This window comes from Meleagris gallopavo, chromosome 9 (assembly GCF_905368555.1).
Source record: "Meleagris gallopavo chromosome 9, MGAL_WU_HG_1.1, whole genome shotgun sequence".
Taxonomy (NCBI): Eukaryota; Metazoa; Chordata; class Aves; order Galliformes; family Phasianidae; genus Meleagris; species Meleagris gallopavo.
The window spans coordinates 13,285,234-13,302,216 of NC_139412.1; the positions used below are offsets into that span (position 1 = coordinate 13,285,234).

The 16,983-nt window shown below is 47.9% G+C and overlaps 1 protein-coding gene across 5 annotated transcripts in view; it reads right to left on the bottom strand.

The window, feature by feature from the left end:
* Positions 1 to 16,983, bottom strand: part of PAK3 (p21 (RAC1) activated kinase 3) — a 109,893-nt gene that overhangs the window by 29,710 nt on the left and 63,200 nt on the right. For 4 of the 5 annotated variants that reach the window (XM_085230778.1, XM_085230780.1, XM_085230782.1 and 1 more), the window contains exons 2-3: positions 8,351 to 8,547; positions 2,380 to 2,480 (exon numbers count right to left, since the gene is read on the bottom strand). In XM_085230778.1, coding sequence (XP_085086904.1) covers positions 2,380 to 2,480; positions 8,351 to 8,525 — 276 coding nt within the window. In that variant the 5' untranslated portion in view covers positions 8,526 to 8,547. Of the gene's footprint in view, positions 1 to 2,379; positions 2,481 to 8,350; positions 8,548 to 12,692; positions 12,862 to 16,983 lie in introns of those variants that run through there. The other variant, XM_085230781.1, reaches the window with a different exon arrangement.

Genomic DNA, 16,983 nt, shown 5'->3' on the forward strand with positions numbered 1-16,983 from the left:
TCTTTTTCATACCAGTTTTTCTCTCCCTTATAAAAAACACATTGCTGAGGATCAACAGCAAGTGACTGGAAAAATTACTCAAGATTTCATTCTTAAAAATTTTATAAGGCAAAAAGATAAATATCCAGGCTTCTGCTGATTGTCCAGTTCTTAAAGCAATTCTGAATGGCTCTACACATCCAAAATGCTTCTCCAGCCCCAAGATCACAACTGGCCAGAGCATGAGTCAACAGAGTGCCATGGAGAAAGCAGCAGGTCACATCCAGATTTCACAATGGGAGGCTGTGTGCTGTCATAACCCAAATGATCAACAAGTGCCACACAAAACTGAGGCAATTCAAAAGAAAGGCTTTATTAGACAGAAGAACAATGTGCAACTTCGTTGGGTCTATACCACACCTTTCTCCCACTTGCTAATATCATCATCTTGAAACTTAGAAAGTTGGAACACGTTTTGTTCTAGAATGGGGATCAGGAGACTGTTTCAAAAATGAATGCCTCACAGAACTCACACCAAAGCCCTGCAAACCACGCTTCTTCCTCCATTCAGAAAATGTTTCTTCAAAATAGGTCAATAAAATGCTCTAGAAGCATGCTCCCACCCAACAGCTTCAAGCCAATTTTATTTGGAGCTTTCAGTCCTATTTCTTAGCAAATGTGGTTGCTCCAAGCATGGTGAAATGGACATACAACACATATATATGTTCGGGAGCAACAAAGCAGCTTGATGCTCAAGCCTGAAAGCCAAAGCTTAGGAGTCCATGCAGGTGTTCCCAGCTTTGACTGGAGATGCAGCACTGGGGAATCAGGGAATGCAGTGGAGGTGGCTGCTGGCTGTTAGCAAATGGCTCAACGCATTGCACAACCAGCAGAGCAAACACACACAGCATGACAACTGTCATCATTTGAAACAAACAAACAAACAGAAACACAAAAGCAAGCAAACACAAAGAAACCATACATCCACACACTTATCGCACATTCCCGTGGCACTTCCAAACTTCTGAAGGAGACAGTGTGATCACCAGGCAGCGAGACACTTCAGATGACTCTGCTCATGACAGTCCCTTTGGTAGAACTGCCCAGCTGATACACCAGTTGTACGCAGGATGGGACAAATCAAACATGCCCTGTGCAACATGAGATGCAGCACTCGCATACAGAGACCCTGTGGGGGCCGACAGAAGTTCCAAACAGAGCTGTGCCCTTGCTGGCTGACACTTTGCTCTGCTAGGACTGCACATGAGACCTGTGCTGGCAAGCTGCATGGGAGGAGTCACTATTCCTTTGGCTGTAAGAAGTGTTTATAAGTGACATCTGTTTTAAAAAAGCTGATTAACTATTCTACATATTTTAAGTGTAACTGTGTTTCTTAATTACAAGAATATTTCAGTTTCACTCCTTTGAAGACAAGCTGCAGTTAAGTTTTTTTTTTGTTTGTTTGTTTTTTCCTTTTACTGCTGCTAATGCTGCTGCAGCATACAGAAACCCTCCGGACTTCGGGAATGTTTTTGGTAAACAGAAGTGGCAGTAAAAGTAAAAAAGTGATGAAGAAATTCCAGAAATCAGCTGTACATTGTCTGGGAAGATGATTTGTCCCATCCTGTGTGGTGTATGCAGCACACACACCAGTGCGACATACAGTGACAACGCGGTCCGACCACTCATCTCACAGGGTACTACTGATGGCACACAGAACTGCTCGTGTTTCCTCTCACCTCCACAGCTCAATCAGAAGTAAACTCACTGCCATCTTCACTTCACTGACAAACGGTTTGAGCACCAGGCAACAGTCTGAGAGAAAATGCTTTGAAGCCCCCTGCTGACTTCAAGGAGCTTCTATCAGACTCATTGTTCCCAGTGCTTCATATACTTTCTGATGTAAGTAGAGCAAGCTGACTGCTACTTTATTAGCTCAGAAATGCATTTGAGCACCTAACCCATGGATGTATTTTGAAGATTACTGGATTAAAATGAATGGGCAGCACTGCCACTTCCTGAGCACCTCCAAGAGCTGTCTGCAGAGCGGCTGGACTTTGCACATTGATGCTGCCTGCACAGACACACTATGCACATGTGTAAGGTTTTTCAATGCTTTTCTAAGGACTGAATAACCAACCCCTGTACCAGCTGGTGGGACTGACAGAAGTGTACACCTACGTTCTTTCTAGCTTTCGTTTTCCACAAACACTGCCAATAATCCTTGGAGAATAAAAGCAGCCTGAATCAGAAGCAGAACACTCCTAGCCCTAAGCTCAACCAATAAAGGTCTCTCTTTGCAGCCTGGCTGCTGTCATCTGTAGTTTCTGGCAACAGGCAGCTATTTTACCATAAAGGAACTGGAAGTTTTAGTAAATATGCAACACAGCAGTTACTTACTGTGAATTCTCCAGTGACGGCATCAAACCCCACATGAATCGTGTGTTCAAAGTCTGATGGAAGAGAGATCTCAGGGCGTTCTTTCTCTTTCTTCTTATTGGCTAGAAGCAAAGTGTTAACAAGAACTTATTTTCTGCACAGCTTTTCACTCAAAAAGTTGCAAAATCATGTTCACTCAAAACAGTATTTTACATGTGAAAAACACTTCAGAGTTTATCTTACTCGACCATGAGACTCAAGTTAACGCAATACCAGCCTGTCAGCCCTTGTCTTGAGAAGGTCCAGAAGCTGATATATCTGAGTTTGGTTTTCTTCCAAGAGGTTGCCAAAGCATGGAGGCTGTAAGGTCATGGAGTCACCTCCCTAGGTCATCTCTGAGCAATATAGCTTCTATTATCAGTTCTTTTCTTCACTGAGTTTTCATCTCTAGCCATTACATTCCTGCTCTCCGGGTTCCCACGGAAGTGAAGAACCCAGGATGTGCACGTGAGTGCCTGTTTGTACAAGTGTCTTCTCCAGCATGCTGTGAATCCATCAGAATCAGCCAAATCAGAGAGGAAAGGATATGAAGATAACCAGTCCCTGCAGGTTCAATGAAAGCAGGCAGCTCAGAAGATGATGAAGGCCCTGTTCCTGCTCGTCACCTAAGCAGAAGACTGACACAGCAGCTTTTCCTGCATAAGGAACCACAGAATCTGCACAGCAACAAAATCCCATAAATGCCACTGGAAAAGCTTCATTTGAGCTCACAACTAACTACGAGATATATATCCATAAAAGTCAGGTTTCAAGGAATATAAATATATTTTTGAAGCCTGTTGGCCAGCATTCACAGACTGGGAAGTACCTGAGGGAAACAGACCTGGAACCCACATATTTCTCCTCTCCTTCTTTATCTAACACCTTTTGGGAACGACATCCGTTACGGTCATCCACCTCCTTTGCTTTCAATACCGACAAACCTCCCTTCAGCCCAGTTGCTCTGTCTCTGACAAAGAACAAGCAGAAGAAAGACTGAGAGGCTGCACTGAGAATCCATGTGCAACAGTGATAGGCCTGAGCAACAGCAACGCTAGCTCTGGACTTCTCTCAAACACACAAATGAAGGCAGCACAAACCTGTGCTCAGACTCCAGCCTGCTGGCAGGCACTGAGCTACTGGCTTCCCAAGCACCTGCATCTTCCAGGACAACTCTGCTGGGAGTGAACAATACAGCGTGCAGCTCTTTGCTGGGTCCCTTAGTGCCAGGGGCAGACTGCACACAGCTGAAGGGCAATGCCACGCTACCCAGTGTGTTCATTGTTTCAGTGAGAAGTTACATGCTCACAGCTGGAGCAGAACAAATATCACGGTGCTCGCTTGCAGAACGTGACAGTTATTAATGTAAACTCAGAAAGATGAACACAAAGCTCACGCAGAATGAAAATAAATAAATCACATCAACTGGTGTCACTAAATTGAGTTATCTACACCTTAGCAACCCACCTCTCCTCTGCTGCCCCTCCTACCCACCCACTGCCCACCTGGTGACATGCCCTCATCACACTGTTGTGCTGATGTGACTTCCCACTAATAACTGTGAGAACCCCCGAGCCAGGCAGGTTTGTGCTGTGCTCACCACAAGTACCCCATCAGGATCCCCAAATGCCACCACGTTACCACGATTAGCGGTAATATGAAGGTGTATATGTGTGTCATAGCGACACATCAGCGGGACAGGAAGGAGCAGTTGCTCAGTTCCCATCTTTACCTTTCACACTCCTCATTGCGGCGTCACTGACAGCCATGCTACACACGTTAAAGACAGGTGCATGAAGAGCTTGTTCCTTATCTCAGACACCAGCTTCCCTTTCTACCAACATCGGCCAGGACAGAGCTTTGTAAAACCCATCCTGTGGTGCACTGCCCTTCTAACATAAAGCAATTCTCTCTCACGGACATACAATGCTGTGTCCCAGTACTACACCTGCCCACTTACTGAGCGTCTCACCCATGGGCTGTACCATCACCCCCCACATCTGCCTTTGCTCACAGATAACACGGCTTCACAGAGCAAATCAGTGTAAGTTATGTTTTATCTAACAAGAAAGGAAAGCTCTCTTTGCACATTTTTCTTCTTCTACCTTACAGCCTCATTTCGAGGAAGATGCTCTGCTCTTCCTAATTAAAGTCCTGAGTACTTTGGATGTTTCTAATCCTTCCTCTGCACTGTTGCATTTATCCTCATTAAATAATTTAACGTCACCTTTCATCTGTACTGCAAGCTCCTCCACAATGTTAACTGATGAATTATTTTCATTCGGCATTCAGTAACGATAGCAGCAATATATCACATATAACATAAAGGCTTTTTACCTTCTTTTATCTCAAAGGTGTTGTTGCTTTAATTTTCAGGATAAATGTTGCCAGTTGGAAGACATCACTTTTGTTCAGCATATATAATTTTTTATTGTAGATAACAAAACCGGCTACTCCTACCTCATCCACTGGCAAGAAAATGCAGCGAAATCTGGATTTAAAGGGCCATCAAAGCAACAGCCAAAGGCATTAAAGGAAGCACTCCCCAGCAGCAGCACTCCTACAGAGGACATGCATCCCAGCTCCCTTCCCATGGTCTGCTCCTGCTTCACAAACCAGACTGCACACATACTGCCTCTGCTCCAAACACTGACATGGCGTCAATGGGATACAGAACGAGGATTCTTCTTGCAACACTGTCTACCTCCTTCACTACCTAAAAGCTCTGACACTTCTGTCTGTGCCCTGCAACCCACACTGCTCCTGTTTTATGTAAGCTGGCAAAACAATACAAAAAGACATGAATGCTTTGGAGCAGGGACTGTCTGGATTCAAGGGTTCTATACTGGATTTTCTTTTCTTGTAATTGCCCCCCACACTATGGTGCTGATGCAGAGCAGTTAGCCACAAGGGCCCACCCACACTGCCTCAGCAGCTATTAGATGGAAAGAGAACAAGCAAAGCGCGTTGTCTTCCACAGGCTGCATCATCATCTGTATTATTATTATTATTCTAAAAGAACAGTTGTTCGGCAGAGAAGTGTGAGTCAGCTGAGCAGCAGCCTTCCTCCAGAGAGGAAAAGACTGACCTCATGCCATGCCCTCCTGTTTGCTTGCCTCCTCATCTTGCCCTGCTTCTTCTTTCATCCCCTCTCCTGCAAGCCTGCTCTTTTACCCTTCTCCTGCTCACTGCTCTCCTCATGTCCAAGTCCAATACCTTATCCTGTTATTTCTTCCCTCTTTCTTTTTAACCATCCAGGAGCATCCAGAAAACTTAAAAGTCTGACTCCATTTCCATCTGCAGGTAAGCACTAGGAGTGACAGCATTCATTGCAGCTCTTGAGCTGCAAGGAGGCTGTGAGCCATGGGGGTCTGCTGCCCACTCCGTTCTTTAGCTTGAATATCCTGTAGGGCCTCCGTGGAGCCACTAGTTCAGGCACAGTGTTGATTTACTGCACAGCACAGTAACTTGCAGGTAACTTAACCAACACAAAGCAAGGACGTATTCTAACAGTTGGAAGAGCACAAGTCAGCTCTTCCTGCTCTCAGTTCTCCTGAGGAAACAGCTCTCAGCTGAAAGGAAAAGCTAATGCTGTGTACTCCACTACAGCTCCCACCACTGCATTACAGGGAAGAGCCAACTTCACAGCTTCAGCAGGGTTATGGAGAGTGGGTTTCACACCCATGTGATGCTGGAAAGGTGTTTCAGTACCTCTGTCTTGGCTTCCTCGGCCCCCATGTCCTGGGGACACCTTCCTCAGGATGGGACAAGAGGAGCTGGACCAAGGCAGGCAGGTCAGGTGCTCTGGGATGTGGATATCAAAGTACAGAGGGCCCCACAGACATCAGCAGCTTACCAAAGCAAGGCCTTAAACGCAGAAGTGCTCAAACCATAACTGAAAACCAAGACACTGCACTGCTAGCAGAGTGCTGCAAAACAGTGCTGGCCACCCTGCACGGCCCTGCACCTCAGCACAGCCATCCCTGCACTCTGCCTGGTGGGCCAGTGAGGTCCTGCACGTTGGTCACAAACACCCTGCCACAGCACCTCCTTCACTTCTGTGCACAAGCACTGGGCTACTGCTATAAATCCGTGAGGCTGTGAAGCGCTGCACCAGTGAGAGCAGCCATATTAATCATCTTCTGCTTTTATAAGCAGGACGACTCTGAAAAACCATGTCACTGGGTGTGCAGAGCATGCTTTGGGCAGCTGATGCCCTGAGCCACAAGCCAAGCACGACACACAACCACCTCCAGGGGCTTGGCCAGCCAAGTTAAATTTCCTCCATTTATTATTTCACTCATCAAAATTAAGCAATAAATCTTAGCTTTCTTAAATGTTACTCCCAGTAACATTTAAAATCATGATACTTGCATGTTTCCTAAGACTAATCTGACTGATAATTATGTCTATTTTTAATGTCACTGAGCATTTCCAGGAGGGGCTGTTTCTAGATCTCCCATCTCTGTATGTCATGCTCAGCACCTCCTGTTTTATAGATGTTCCCTCAGAGCAGTGACATGCTGACTTGCCAGCAGTCAGGGGAAAAAATGACCCACGTCATTCTGGGAATTAAAATCTCCCCCAGCTTGCTCAATTTTGGCCTTTAAAATGAACCAACCAAAAATTCACATTGTTCCCAGAAGGCAGCGGTTTGGGATGCAACGCAGCCAGTTCCATTTGAGGTCTGGGTCTGTCCCACCACAGACACTATGAGAGATGAGCCCTGAGGATGAGGTCACTGGGCCTTGTACTGGTCACACTGTCTCTTGTACTGGCACTGGACACTATGCAGAGAGGTCTGACCCTGTCTTCTTTACATCCTCCCACAAAGCATGGAGTGGAGGGGACGACCATATCCCTTCACCTGCTGGCAACACTTCCACATGAAGCCCAGAATGCTCGTGGCCTCTTTTTGCCACAGGGGCACACTGCTGGCAGGACTGGCTTCTTGCCTGTGAGGACCCCCACAGCTTCTGCAGAACCGCTTTCCAACAGGACAACCCCAGTGTGCACAGATGCATGGGGCCATTTGCCCTCAGGTGCAACATCTCCTCTGATTGTGTTTCACAAGGTTCTCTCAGTACTCCTGGTCACATTCTTATCCCTTAGACGTTTGCAAATGGTTTCCAGGGAAGTTTACTCCACTGGCTTCCCAGTCACCAACAGAGGCTGACTGGCGTGTAGCTTCTTGGACCTTCTCCTTGAAGACAGAAGTGACATTGATCTTTTTTCCACTCGCTGGGAAACGTGCCTGGTCACCTTTCAAAGATAATCCAGAGTGGCCCTGCAGAGACATCAGTCGGCTCCCTCAGCACCCACCAGGTCGACAGCATTAAGAAAAGAGGGTCTGTTTTACCTTCTTGATTCTGCAAATAAAGTAACTCAAGACTCATTTCCTTCTGTAAATGCAATTCAGAGAATGCAACTGAAATGCTGTTTCCTGCATTTTTAAGAGACACTGTGAACATATCCAGCAGGTTTTAAAACAAACCACTCTGCATCCACTATCACTGCAATAGGAACAAACAAGTACAGCCTTGCTCCCATCCATGGGATGCAAGAGCACTGAAATAAAGTGTCAGGCATATTGCCTTCTCACTTCTGCAAACATGTTTTGCAAAGCATATGATCTCATCTCTGGTTTTACTGCAAACCCAAAGCAAAATCCAAAGAAAAGGATTCCCCCAACTGAACCATAGGGGTATTTTTAAAAGGCAAGCGGCACAGTGTGCGTGTGCGTCTCACTGCCTTCTCAGAGACAAAGCAGGAACTGCCTGAATACCTCCTCCTCTTTTGAAACATGTTACTAGAGTAATTGGAACAGAAGGCCTCAGAAGGACTTGAATTATCATGTTCTGCAACTGAAACAGGAAGAAAATGGGCAGAAAGTAAACACAGCAACCAACAGAGAGTTAGAGAAGGACGCAGCCACCCAGTGCTGATACTTTACTTTTATCCCCTCCTCCCGGAAAGATGGAGCGCAGCCTGGCTTTCTTGTTCTTCTCCTCAGGGGCCATGGGGAGCGGTTTGGAGCTGTGGTTTAGTGCTGAAGAATCACGGTTGTTGCTGTTCATTCTCAATGGCGGGGCTGGAGGTTTCTCTTCAACATCCAGACTATCAGACATCTTCAGCAGCCCTCACAGCCTCCTGCAAAAGCAGAACACAAAGCATGCCCATCAGGTGAGGTGCTGGCACATGGGGAGGGGTGGAAAACCTGCTGCTGGGGAAGGAAGGCAGGGAAGGAAGGAACGCTGTCTGTGAGAAGGCTGGCTGCCGAAAATACACGCAGTTCCTAAAAATAATTGTATCAGTAGCAAAAACAAACTTTTATTTTCTTTTTTTGAAATCCCTCTTAAAGTCTTACCTTTTTTTTAATTAACTTTTATGTCCTGTAGTTGTTTACAGACCAATTCCCTTTCTAAAACCAGGCCTCCAAAGGAATGTTTACATGGCTTTCTGAAACAACCTCATACCCAGGGGTACCACTCCTGTGATGTGAGACAGAGGGAGCACGCCGGGCAGCGCAGGCAACAAGCACTGGGACCTCTGCTCTCCCCTAGCTTTGTTTTTGCAGAGGGTTTACTCCTGAGCACGGAGCTTCAAAAGAAACCATATTCCCAACAAAAATTTACTCAGAAGTACCAACTAAAAAGATTTTCGCACACAGAAACAAGAGATACATATGCTTTAAAATCCTTTACAGACCCGAATGGGAAAATGATGGTACCCTGAAAACAATTCAGGTATTCCTTTCTCTGAGCTGTCACCACGTAGACCTCTTGGGGTGCCTGAGACTCCACCTGGCCCCAGGCACAGTGCATTGTGAGCTCCAAGGAACAGCTGTGCTGACCCAATGGAAAAGATACCCAGGAACTGCTGTACATGTTCCATATACTGAGGAAACACAGGGCAGGTAACACTTCTGGAATTCCTCATCTTTCTTCAATATTGAAATTCAATAAGCAGCTGGTTTCACAAACAAGCAACGCTCAGTAAAACGAACTCCGACTGTTTTAGGACCTGAAAATAGAGTATGATTTCAAGCGGATCAGATGTGACGTGGGCTCCGCTGTGTGTTGTTAAAGGTTACAGCTCGACAAGCACCTTGCCTTCCAGCAGCTCCATTTATGGCAGGCACGCGCAGACCCACGGTGAGCGTCAGGCAGAGCCTTCCCTGCACTGATTCACAGATAGCACACGTTCCTGCAGTCAGTCTCTTAAATCTGAGATGAAGGATGTTCTGTTTTGTTTCTTAACTGCAGAAGTTACAGTGAGGCCCATCATTGTGGTACAACAGCCATGGGCACCACCGGCCAGCTGCAGCCACAAGCACGGGGTTGAGGCAAAGCCTGCAAGCACAGCACTGACCATGACACAGCTGACATTCTGCCAGGACTTCCAGCCCATAGATCAGCAGGCGATAATCAAACCCACACTGCCCTGCTTGAGCATACCTCCCACGTAAAAACTAGATGACCAACTCGGAAAGGCAAAGATGCTCACTCTGCTCAGGTTTTCATGATGACACGGGCATTTTGGCCTGTTACCATTTTCACATTACTACACATGAAATGATTTTATTTTGTACTACTGTACTTATGTTTTTAATTTGATCTAAACAAAACCCACAAATGACAGAACTGAGAATCACAGAATCACAGAGTGGGTGGGCTGGAAGGGACCTCAGAGCCCACCCAGTCCCAGTCACTGCCATGGGCTGGCTGACCCCAGACCAGGCTGCCCAGGGCCCCACCCTGCTTGGCCCTGAGCACTTCCCAAGGATGAGGCACTCAAAGCATCTGTTTGAAGTCAAGAACAATAAATGAAATACACAGACTCTCTTTTGCACTGGTGCAGGTGCCATAAAGACAGGTTACTGAATGTCTTGGTGCCCACGGGATCCCAGGGAGCCATCCCAGGGTTACACAGCTGAAAACCTGAACAAAAGCCAGTCTTGGCCCCCTGCCTAACACACCGAGTGGAGATTCTGGAGGCCCTGATTCACAGACACCTATTGGAGGCATTACTGACACCAACTCCCCTAGGGAGCAGCTTGTAAGCACACACTTCCCAGCCAACTTCATCAATGAGTTTGCATTAAACTGGTGATCTGAGCCAACCTGGCAGATTCTGCCCACAACAAACTAGGAAAGACTCAAAGAACTGTTCCATGAGCAGCTCAGCATGGTGCTCCCCAGCAGAGGAAGATGTCAGCTCGGAGCCTGCAGCCCAGTGGAACTGCTGGACCCTACCTGCCCTATGAGCTGGTCACTGCACCTGTACCCTGCGGCCAGAACCAACCAGGTGCAGCTCCCTAGAGCCTCTGTGCCACGAGTGTGGAAGAGATCACACACCTTTCACTAACAAAGCTGTGCACCAAGGCAACTCTCAGATAGAAAGATGCTTTGTCAATGGAACGCACCATCTGGGACAGTGCCACAGCCCTGGTGCATGTCTGGCCCCAGTGAGAGGCCCTGCCAACAGCCCTGCCATGAGGGTGTGGACCTGCCCCAGTCCTAGAGAGACACACTATTGATATAGCATGGATGTAAGCAACGATGTGCTACTCTGTGTCACCACTGAGGAACTGCAGTTGGGCCCAGGGTAGGCTTCCACAGACTGGGATCTCCAGTGCCACAGCCATTTACCTGGAGAACCACACGCTTTTGTAGATTCGGGTCAAACAGTTGCCATCAACAACCTCTGCGATTTCTATCTCGAAATGCAAGACGTCTTCAGGTAATGGGGAAAAAAGAGCCAGGGCTGAAAACTGCTGTAAGGAATAGGAAAGACCATATCCCCTCCCACTGAAGGAGCACACACGAGGCCGGGTGTTACCAGCTCCACAGCAGACATTAGACACAGCACCGCGTGCCCCTGACCTCCCTCCGCACTGGGGCTGCTGTGCACTCAGCTGCACATCCCTGCACACCACAGAGGTGCTCTGAGCAGACAGACACCCCGCTCTCCCCCACACAAACAGCCCTAGCAGGTCAGGAGCTGACGGCAGCGCAGGCCCTGTCTGCCCCGTAGCCCACCTCCATGGACTTCTCCAGCATCTGCTCCGCTCGGCCGCCAGGCACAGCCCAGCCTGCAGGCAGGAGCTGGCCGTCATTCTGCAGTCTGTTACATGGCACCAGCCTCAGCTGTCCCTCAGAACGGGACAACTGCCTCTGTCACTGTATCTGTTTGTAAACAATGCCGCTCTGCTGAAATAGGTCCTCCCGTGGGCTTTCACTCCACAAAGAATACTATTAACGGTTTCTGGCCCAATTTGCCTATGATGTAATTATTTCCAAGATCTTGAAAGGAACACTATATTTTGTTCAGCACTGTTTCAGGCTCAGTTTCAAGAACTGTACAAAGCTCCTTTATTCACTTCTGAACCAGAAGAGAAAAGGGGGGAAGATAGCCTCAAAGCTTTAACGGCTGATATTAACTTCCCAGAGTTGGTCTGAAGGAAAACTACAGCAAACCATGAAGGAGCACACACACCGAGACTGAAATTTATGGCTTTCCTGATCAGAGCCCATCTGCTCTTCCATTCTTTCTCTTTTTGAGAATTTCCATACACGACTCACTTCATGGCAAAAGAACATTCACTCTCATACCTAACTTCGTACTAATTCACTTCACCTCAACTTAGAGAAAATGGAGTGCCAACGAGCACACAAGCAGCTCACAACCCACCAAGGGCCTTCCAAAGAAGCTCCTCAGCAGGACAAAGTAAGAAAAAACCAATTTCCAGCCTGTATCAGCACTACAAGCTCTAGGAGAATAACGCTGACTTTGCAGCAGTGAGGTGCTCCATGCCCAAAGGAGTGCAAAACCCACAGGACTGAAGGGATGGGAGCAGTGCTGAGGTCTCTGAGCTAACACTCCACAACTCCTGCAAACTCAGAGAGCCAGCATGCTCTTGGTTTTCACTCCTGTCTCATTTTTTAGAATCCTCTCGCAGGCCTGATGGCTAGAGGGGAAATTTAAAGCAAAAACAGAACAATTCTGTAGCAAAGGTGAGATCCTAGCAAACCATTCACCCTGCCTTCATAGTGCCATCACAGTGCACTCATCAAACGCTTCACCACCGTGAGCTGCAGCAGCCCCCAGGTTGTCCTTAAGTACAGCTTTTGGAAGTGGCCAGCTAACATCTACCAAAAGCAGAGCACCATCATCAGGATCTTGTCACCTTGCTTCTCCAAGACATGCCCCTCTCAGAGCAGCCAAGGCAGTGCTGGTGACAGACTGGTGAGGAAGTAAAGTGTGTGCAACAAAGAGATGGCACCAGCACCTACCTCCAGAGAAGGTTATTTTTGATGGCCATTGGCTTTAAGGAACAGACTGTTATACTGAAAACACAGAAACAAATGCATAGGTGAGCATATTCGCTTCATGGCCAAGTGGCAAAACTAAAACTGAATTCTCAGCGAGGTCAGTCACTTCTCCATTGCAGGGTTATGGAACAAGACTTGACATCCTTCCCTGTCCCACCTCTTGCAGTCATCAGTTCTGTAGCTGCAAAGACAAACATGTACCCTAAGTACATAGCATCCAGCTTCTCTATGACTCAGTCCACCTCTGAACAGCCTAATTTTTAATATTTTTTGCATCTAGCTCTAGCCAAGCTAGGGAAAGGAGAGAAAGCACCCAAATGTCATCAGAATCTCACACACACACACACACACGCACACACACTCCTGTCTGAAGTCCATTCCAAGTTCAGAGCAGCCTCCTGCTGTGCCTTTATCTCAGCCAGCCCTTCGAGGAGCACTGCTCACAGATAGGTCTGGAATCGCTTCCCTAGGTTAGTCATGTTATGTCAAAGGCTGCAGCATTCAGACAGGACTGGTTCCAATTAGAACTCACAAAGAGCATCCTGTTCACACAGACATCGGTGTTCACTTTCAAAGCCTCAGAGATATGACAGCAGCTTGTGATGCAGCAAAATCGTTTCTAAGATCCCTTGAATGGACGGAGCCATGCCAATTTCCAAGCAGCAGCTTTGCAAATGTAATTGAAGACGCAATGCTCTTTTTTCCCCAAGAGATTTTTGTTTATAAATATACCTCCTGCAAAATATATTTCATTACTGAGCTGTACGGGCCTCATTCTGCTCCCAGCAATACTCACACATGCCCCAGGAATCAGCATTGCTGTCACTGAGCAGAATTCTTTCGAGGTATGCAGCGCTGAGATGCTCTGTTACATACTGGCTCAGAAACTTACACAGCATTTTCCAGCACAGTTGCTGGAGGACTGTATGTTTCTCTACAGCTGTGTGTTCATTTGCAGTCTTTTCAAAATTCACATGAAAGTGCAGCTGGTTAGCTGCATAGAATGAATGTACTCACAGCATCACTACGTGCATGAGGGTTTGCTGTCTTCCCTGCTAAGCCTGGCTAAGTTACAAGACTGTCCCCAAATCCCTTCAGTAAGAAGGGCCATGCAGAAGCAAAGCAGACCAGGGTGCACGCCCCAGTGCTGTGGGGAGCAGGAGCACTTTGGGGACCCTTCCACGTCTGTGTGCTGCAGGACAGCCCTCATCGCTTCCACCAGCAAATATCAGCACTCATGCCAACTGCAGCAGGAGTTAAAAGCCAGCAACCAAGGCAGCAACACCTCACCTTCACCTTGCCTCTCACACAGCCTCACAGCACAGCACTAATGCTCTCCAATTACCCTCCTGCTCCCCTCACTGGCAGGTAAACAAGCGCTGAGCTGAGCAATTATTCAAACAGAGTCATTTCTTCGATGAATGCACTCTGTTTCTGTTTGCAAACACCCCGTAAGCAGCTTACGACTTCCTCCAGCATATCCACTTACACAGAAGTTACCTCTGAAACTTGCTGCAAGCGACTCCTGGCCCCTGCAGCAGCAGCTGCAAGCTGCCTTCTGCCTGTAGGTTCTGCTTTCAGCTCGAGCTGTACCCAACCAGGGCTGACCTGACACACCACCTGGAACTGCTGCTTTTCCAAGGCAGGACGTTGAGAACCAAGTTCCTGTTGGAGCTTTACTAAACAACTCCCTAACACTGGTTTGAAATTCCCACCTGACAGCGCATTTGCATGGGAGTACTGAAATAAATGAATGCAGAGGGGACACGAATGCAGTAACAGTGAACTTAATGGCCTTAATTCACTAAGCATTTCTTTGGATTTAAATTATTTCGTCCTTTCCCTGCACCCCAGGAGCCACCCAAGCAGGCTGTGAAATGCAGAGAGCAGGCTGAAACTGTGCCAGGGTCCTGACCACCCACCTGGCCTGAGCCCCGTGGGGAGGAAGAAGCACATGCACAGAGGCTGTGGGCAGAAACAGCCTTCTGCACTGGGGCCAGCCCTGCTGCCCAGCCCAGCAGCTACTAGGGAAGCTCTGCACTTTGCTGTAGAGCACAACATGGAAAAGAAAGGGGGTAAACAAAAACCAACCCAAAAGCCACTGCCTGTAGACACTGCTGACACTTCAGACAGAGCTGGAGGAGTTACAAGTGAAGGATACCAAAATGAAATAAGAACAATCTGATGAGAGGCTGACCAGAAACGATGAGAAAAATACCCAGAGAAGGTATTGCGAGGAATAAAAACAACATTCTTCCCACTCCACCCCTTTTCTGCTTTTTATTTACACAGCTGAAGGACTCCACGAAGTAGAGGAGGATGTCTCCAAACCCACTGTGCCCATCAAATATCCCACCTTGCCTCAGATAGCATCCCTTGCCCACTCATGAAAGCTTCTGTGTGAAATGAAGTGTGGATTTAAATCTCTGTAAATACACTCAAGTAATTCTCCACGTGGACTTTATTATTCCTACCTCAGAGCTCGTGCCTCAGCCGTGCAGAACTGATAGTTCTTTTCTTTTTGTCATCTCATTTCCCCAGTGCTTGTGCTTTTGGGGGAGGCACGGTTTATCTCCGGCACACATCCACCCACAGACCCCACAGCTTGCACCCACCCCAAATAAAGGCAGAGCCCTGCAGCCCACCGTGCAGTGACAGGAGGCAGACAGCACAGAGCTGCACCCAGTGCTCTCAGGCTCAGCTCTGAACCCGCTCTGCCTGTGCTAACAGTCAATGACCTGGGCAGAGCACGCGCCAGTCACAGTGTCTGGCAGGTTGCTCCCATCGCTGTCCTCCCTCTCACATTTAAACAACAGCCAAGAAAGCCTCTCCTTGCATAGGCTTCTATAACAAACATTCTCTCTCTTTATATACACACCTAAGTCCTTGACTTCATACTTGTTGGGCACCCTAAATTCCTACTGAACTGCAGCTGATGCACTGAGACTGCTTTTCATTTGCCAGCTGGCATCTTGCCTGCAATGGTTTTCATTTTGTTTACATTAAAAAAAAAAAAAAATCAAGCAGAATTTTGAAGGAAACAAGGGGAAAAAAGACAACAAAAGGCTCCATTTCCCTGTTTCTCATGTTCTCTGCAGGCGTGGGTGCTTTCTCCACTCTTCCCGTTTGCTCTCTGCATGACATTCTCACAGCAGATGCATCACGATAAGCACAACAGGGCCTCGCCGACCCCCAGCATGGCCCATGCAAACGCTGTGTGCCAAAAACCAGCCCTGTCTCCTTCACAGGGACACAGTGCCACTGAGCAATGGGACATGTGTACACCTCTGCACAGACAGAGTGCTGAGCTGCTCCTGCCAGGCACCAGCCTGGTGTCATTGTGTGACAGAGGGACATGGAAGCAGCAGTATAATGTCAGTGAAAGCGATCACCACTTGCCCTTTCCCAGCACCTCCCAAGTCACCTTTCGGCTTGTTTTGCCATTGCAATCTCCAGTCTGCCTTGCTGTAGTAAGCAATGCTATTTAAGCCCATGTGACTGAAGAAGAGCACGAAGCCACGTCTGAAAGGCGTACCTAAGGCCAAGGCAGAGAAATGCCCAATGGGAGCCCTCTGCTCAGGTGGCACAGGGCAGACTCAGAGGCCTCCAAACACCACCGGCACAGACTGTGCCGAGCTGTCCCAGCAATGCAGCAAGGCACAGCGGAGGGACCCAGCACCTGTCTGCAGGTGAGGAGGTGCCAAAGCCCCAGCTGTCACATGCTGTTCACCAGGAGGTGGATGCATTCCAGATTCTGCATCATCTCTGTAGGGCACTAGGGCAGGAAGGCATTCATATCCCCTTCACTTCCCCAGGGACAGCATTTTGCCTTTTATTCTTTGCCAGGCCCTTTATTTACAGCTGACTAGCTTCATATATCTAATATTTGTCTGCTGCGTTAGTGATCTTATCGTGGGTAATGGCATGTCTGCTGCAGGGCACCGCAGGCCTGCAGCGGTTGTGTGCATGTCTCCAGCACCTGCTGGACCCTGGTTCAGAGCAGAAGGGCAGGGAGGCCAGGGAGCAACATGCAAATGTCATTCCTGAATAGGCTGCAGAGAGATGAAACCTGCATTCAGAGAGCAAAATAGGGCCCTCACACTGAATCTGCAGCCCTCTCAGCTACTGCTCCACATTGGAGCAGGAAAGCATGGCTACAGGAGGTGGTAGCACTCCAGGGCATTCCAAGGACATCCCAGCCCCAGGCACTGTACTGGAATGCTCAAGCCAGCAGGGCACTGGTTTTGGAAAC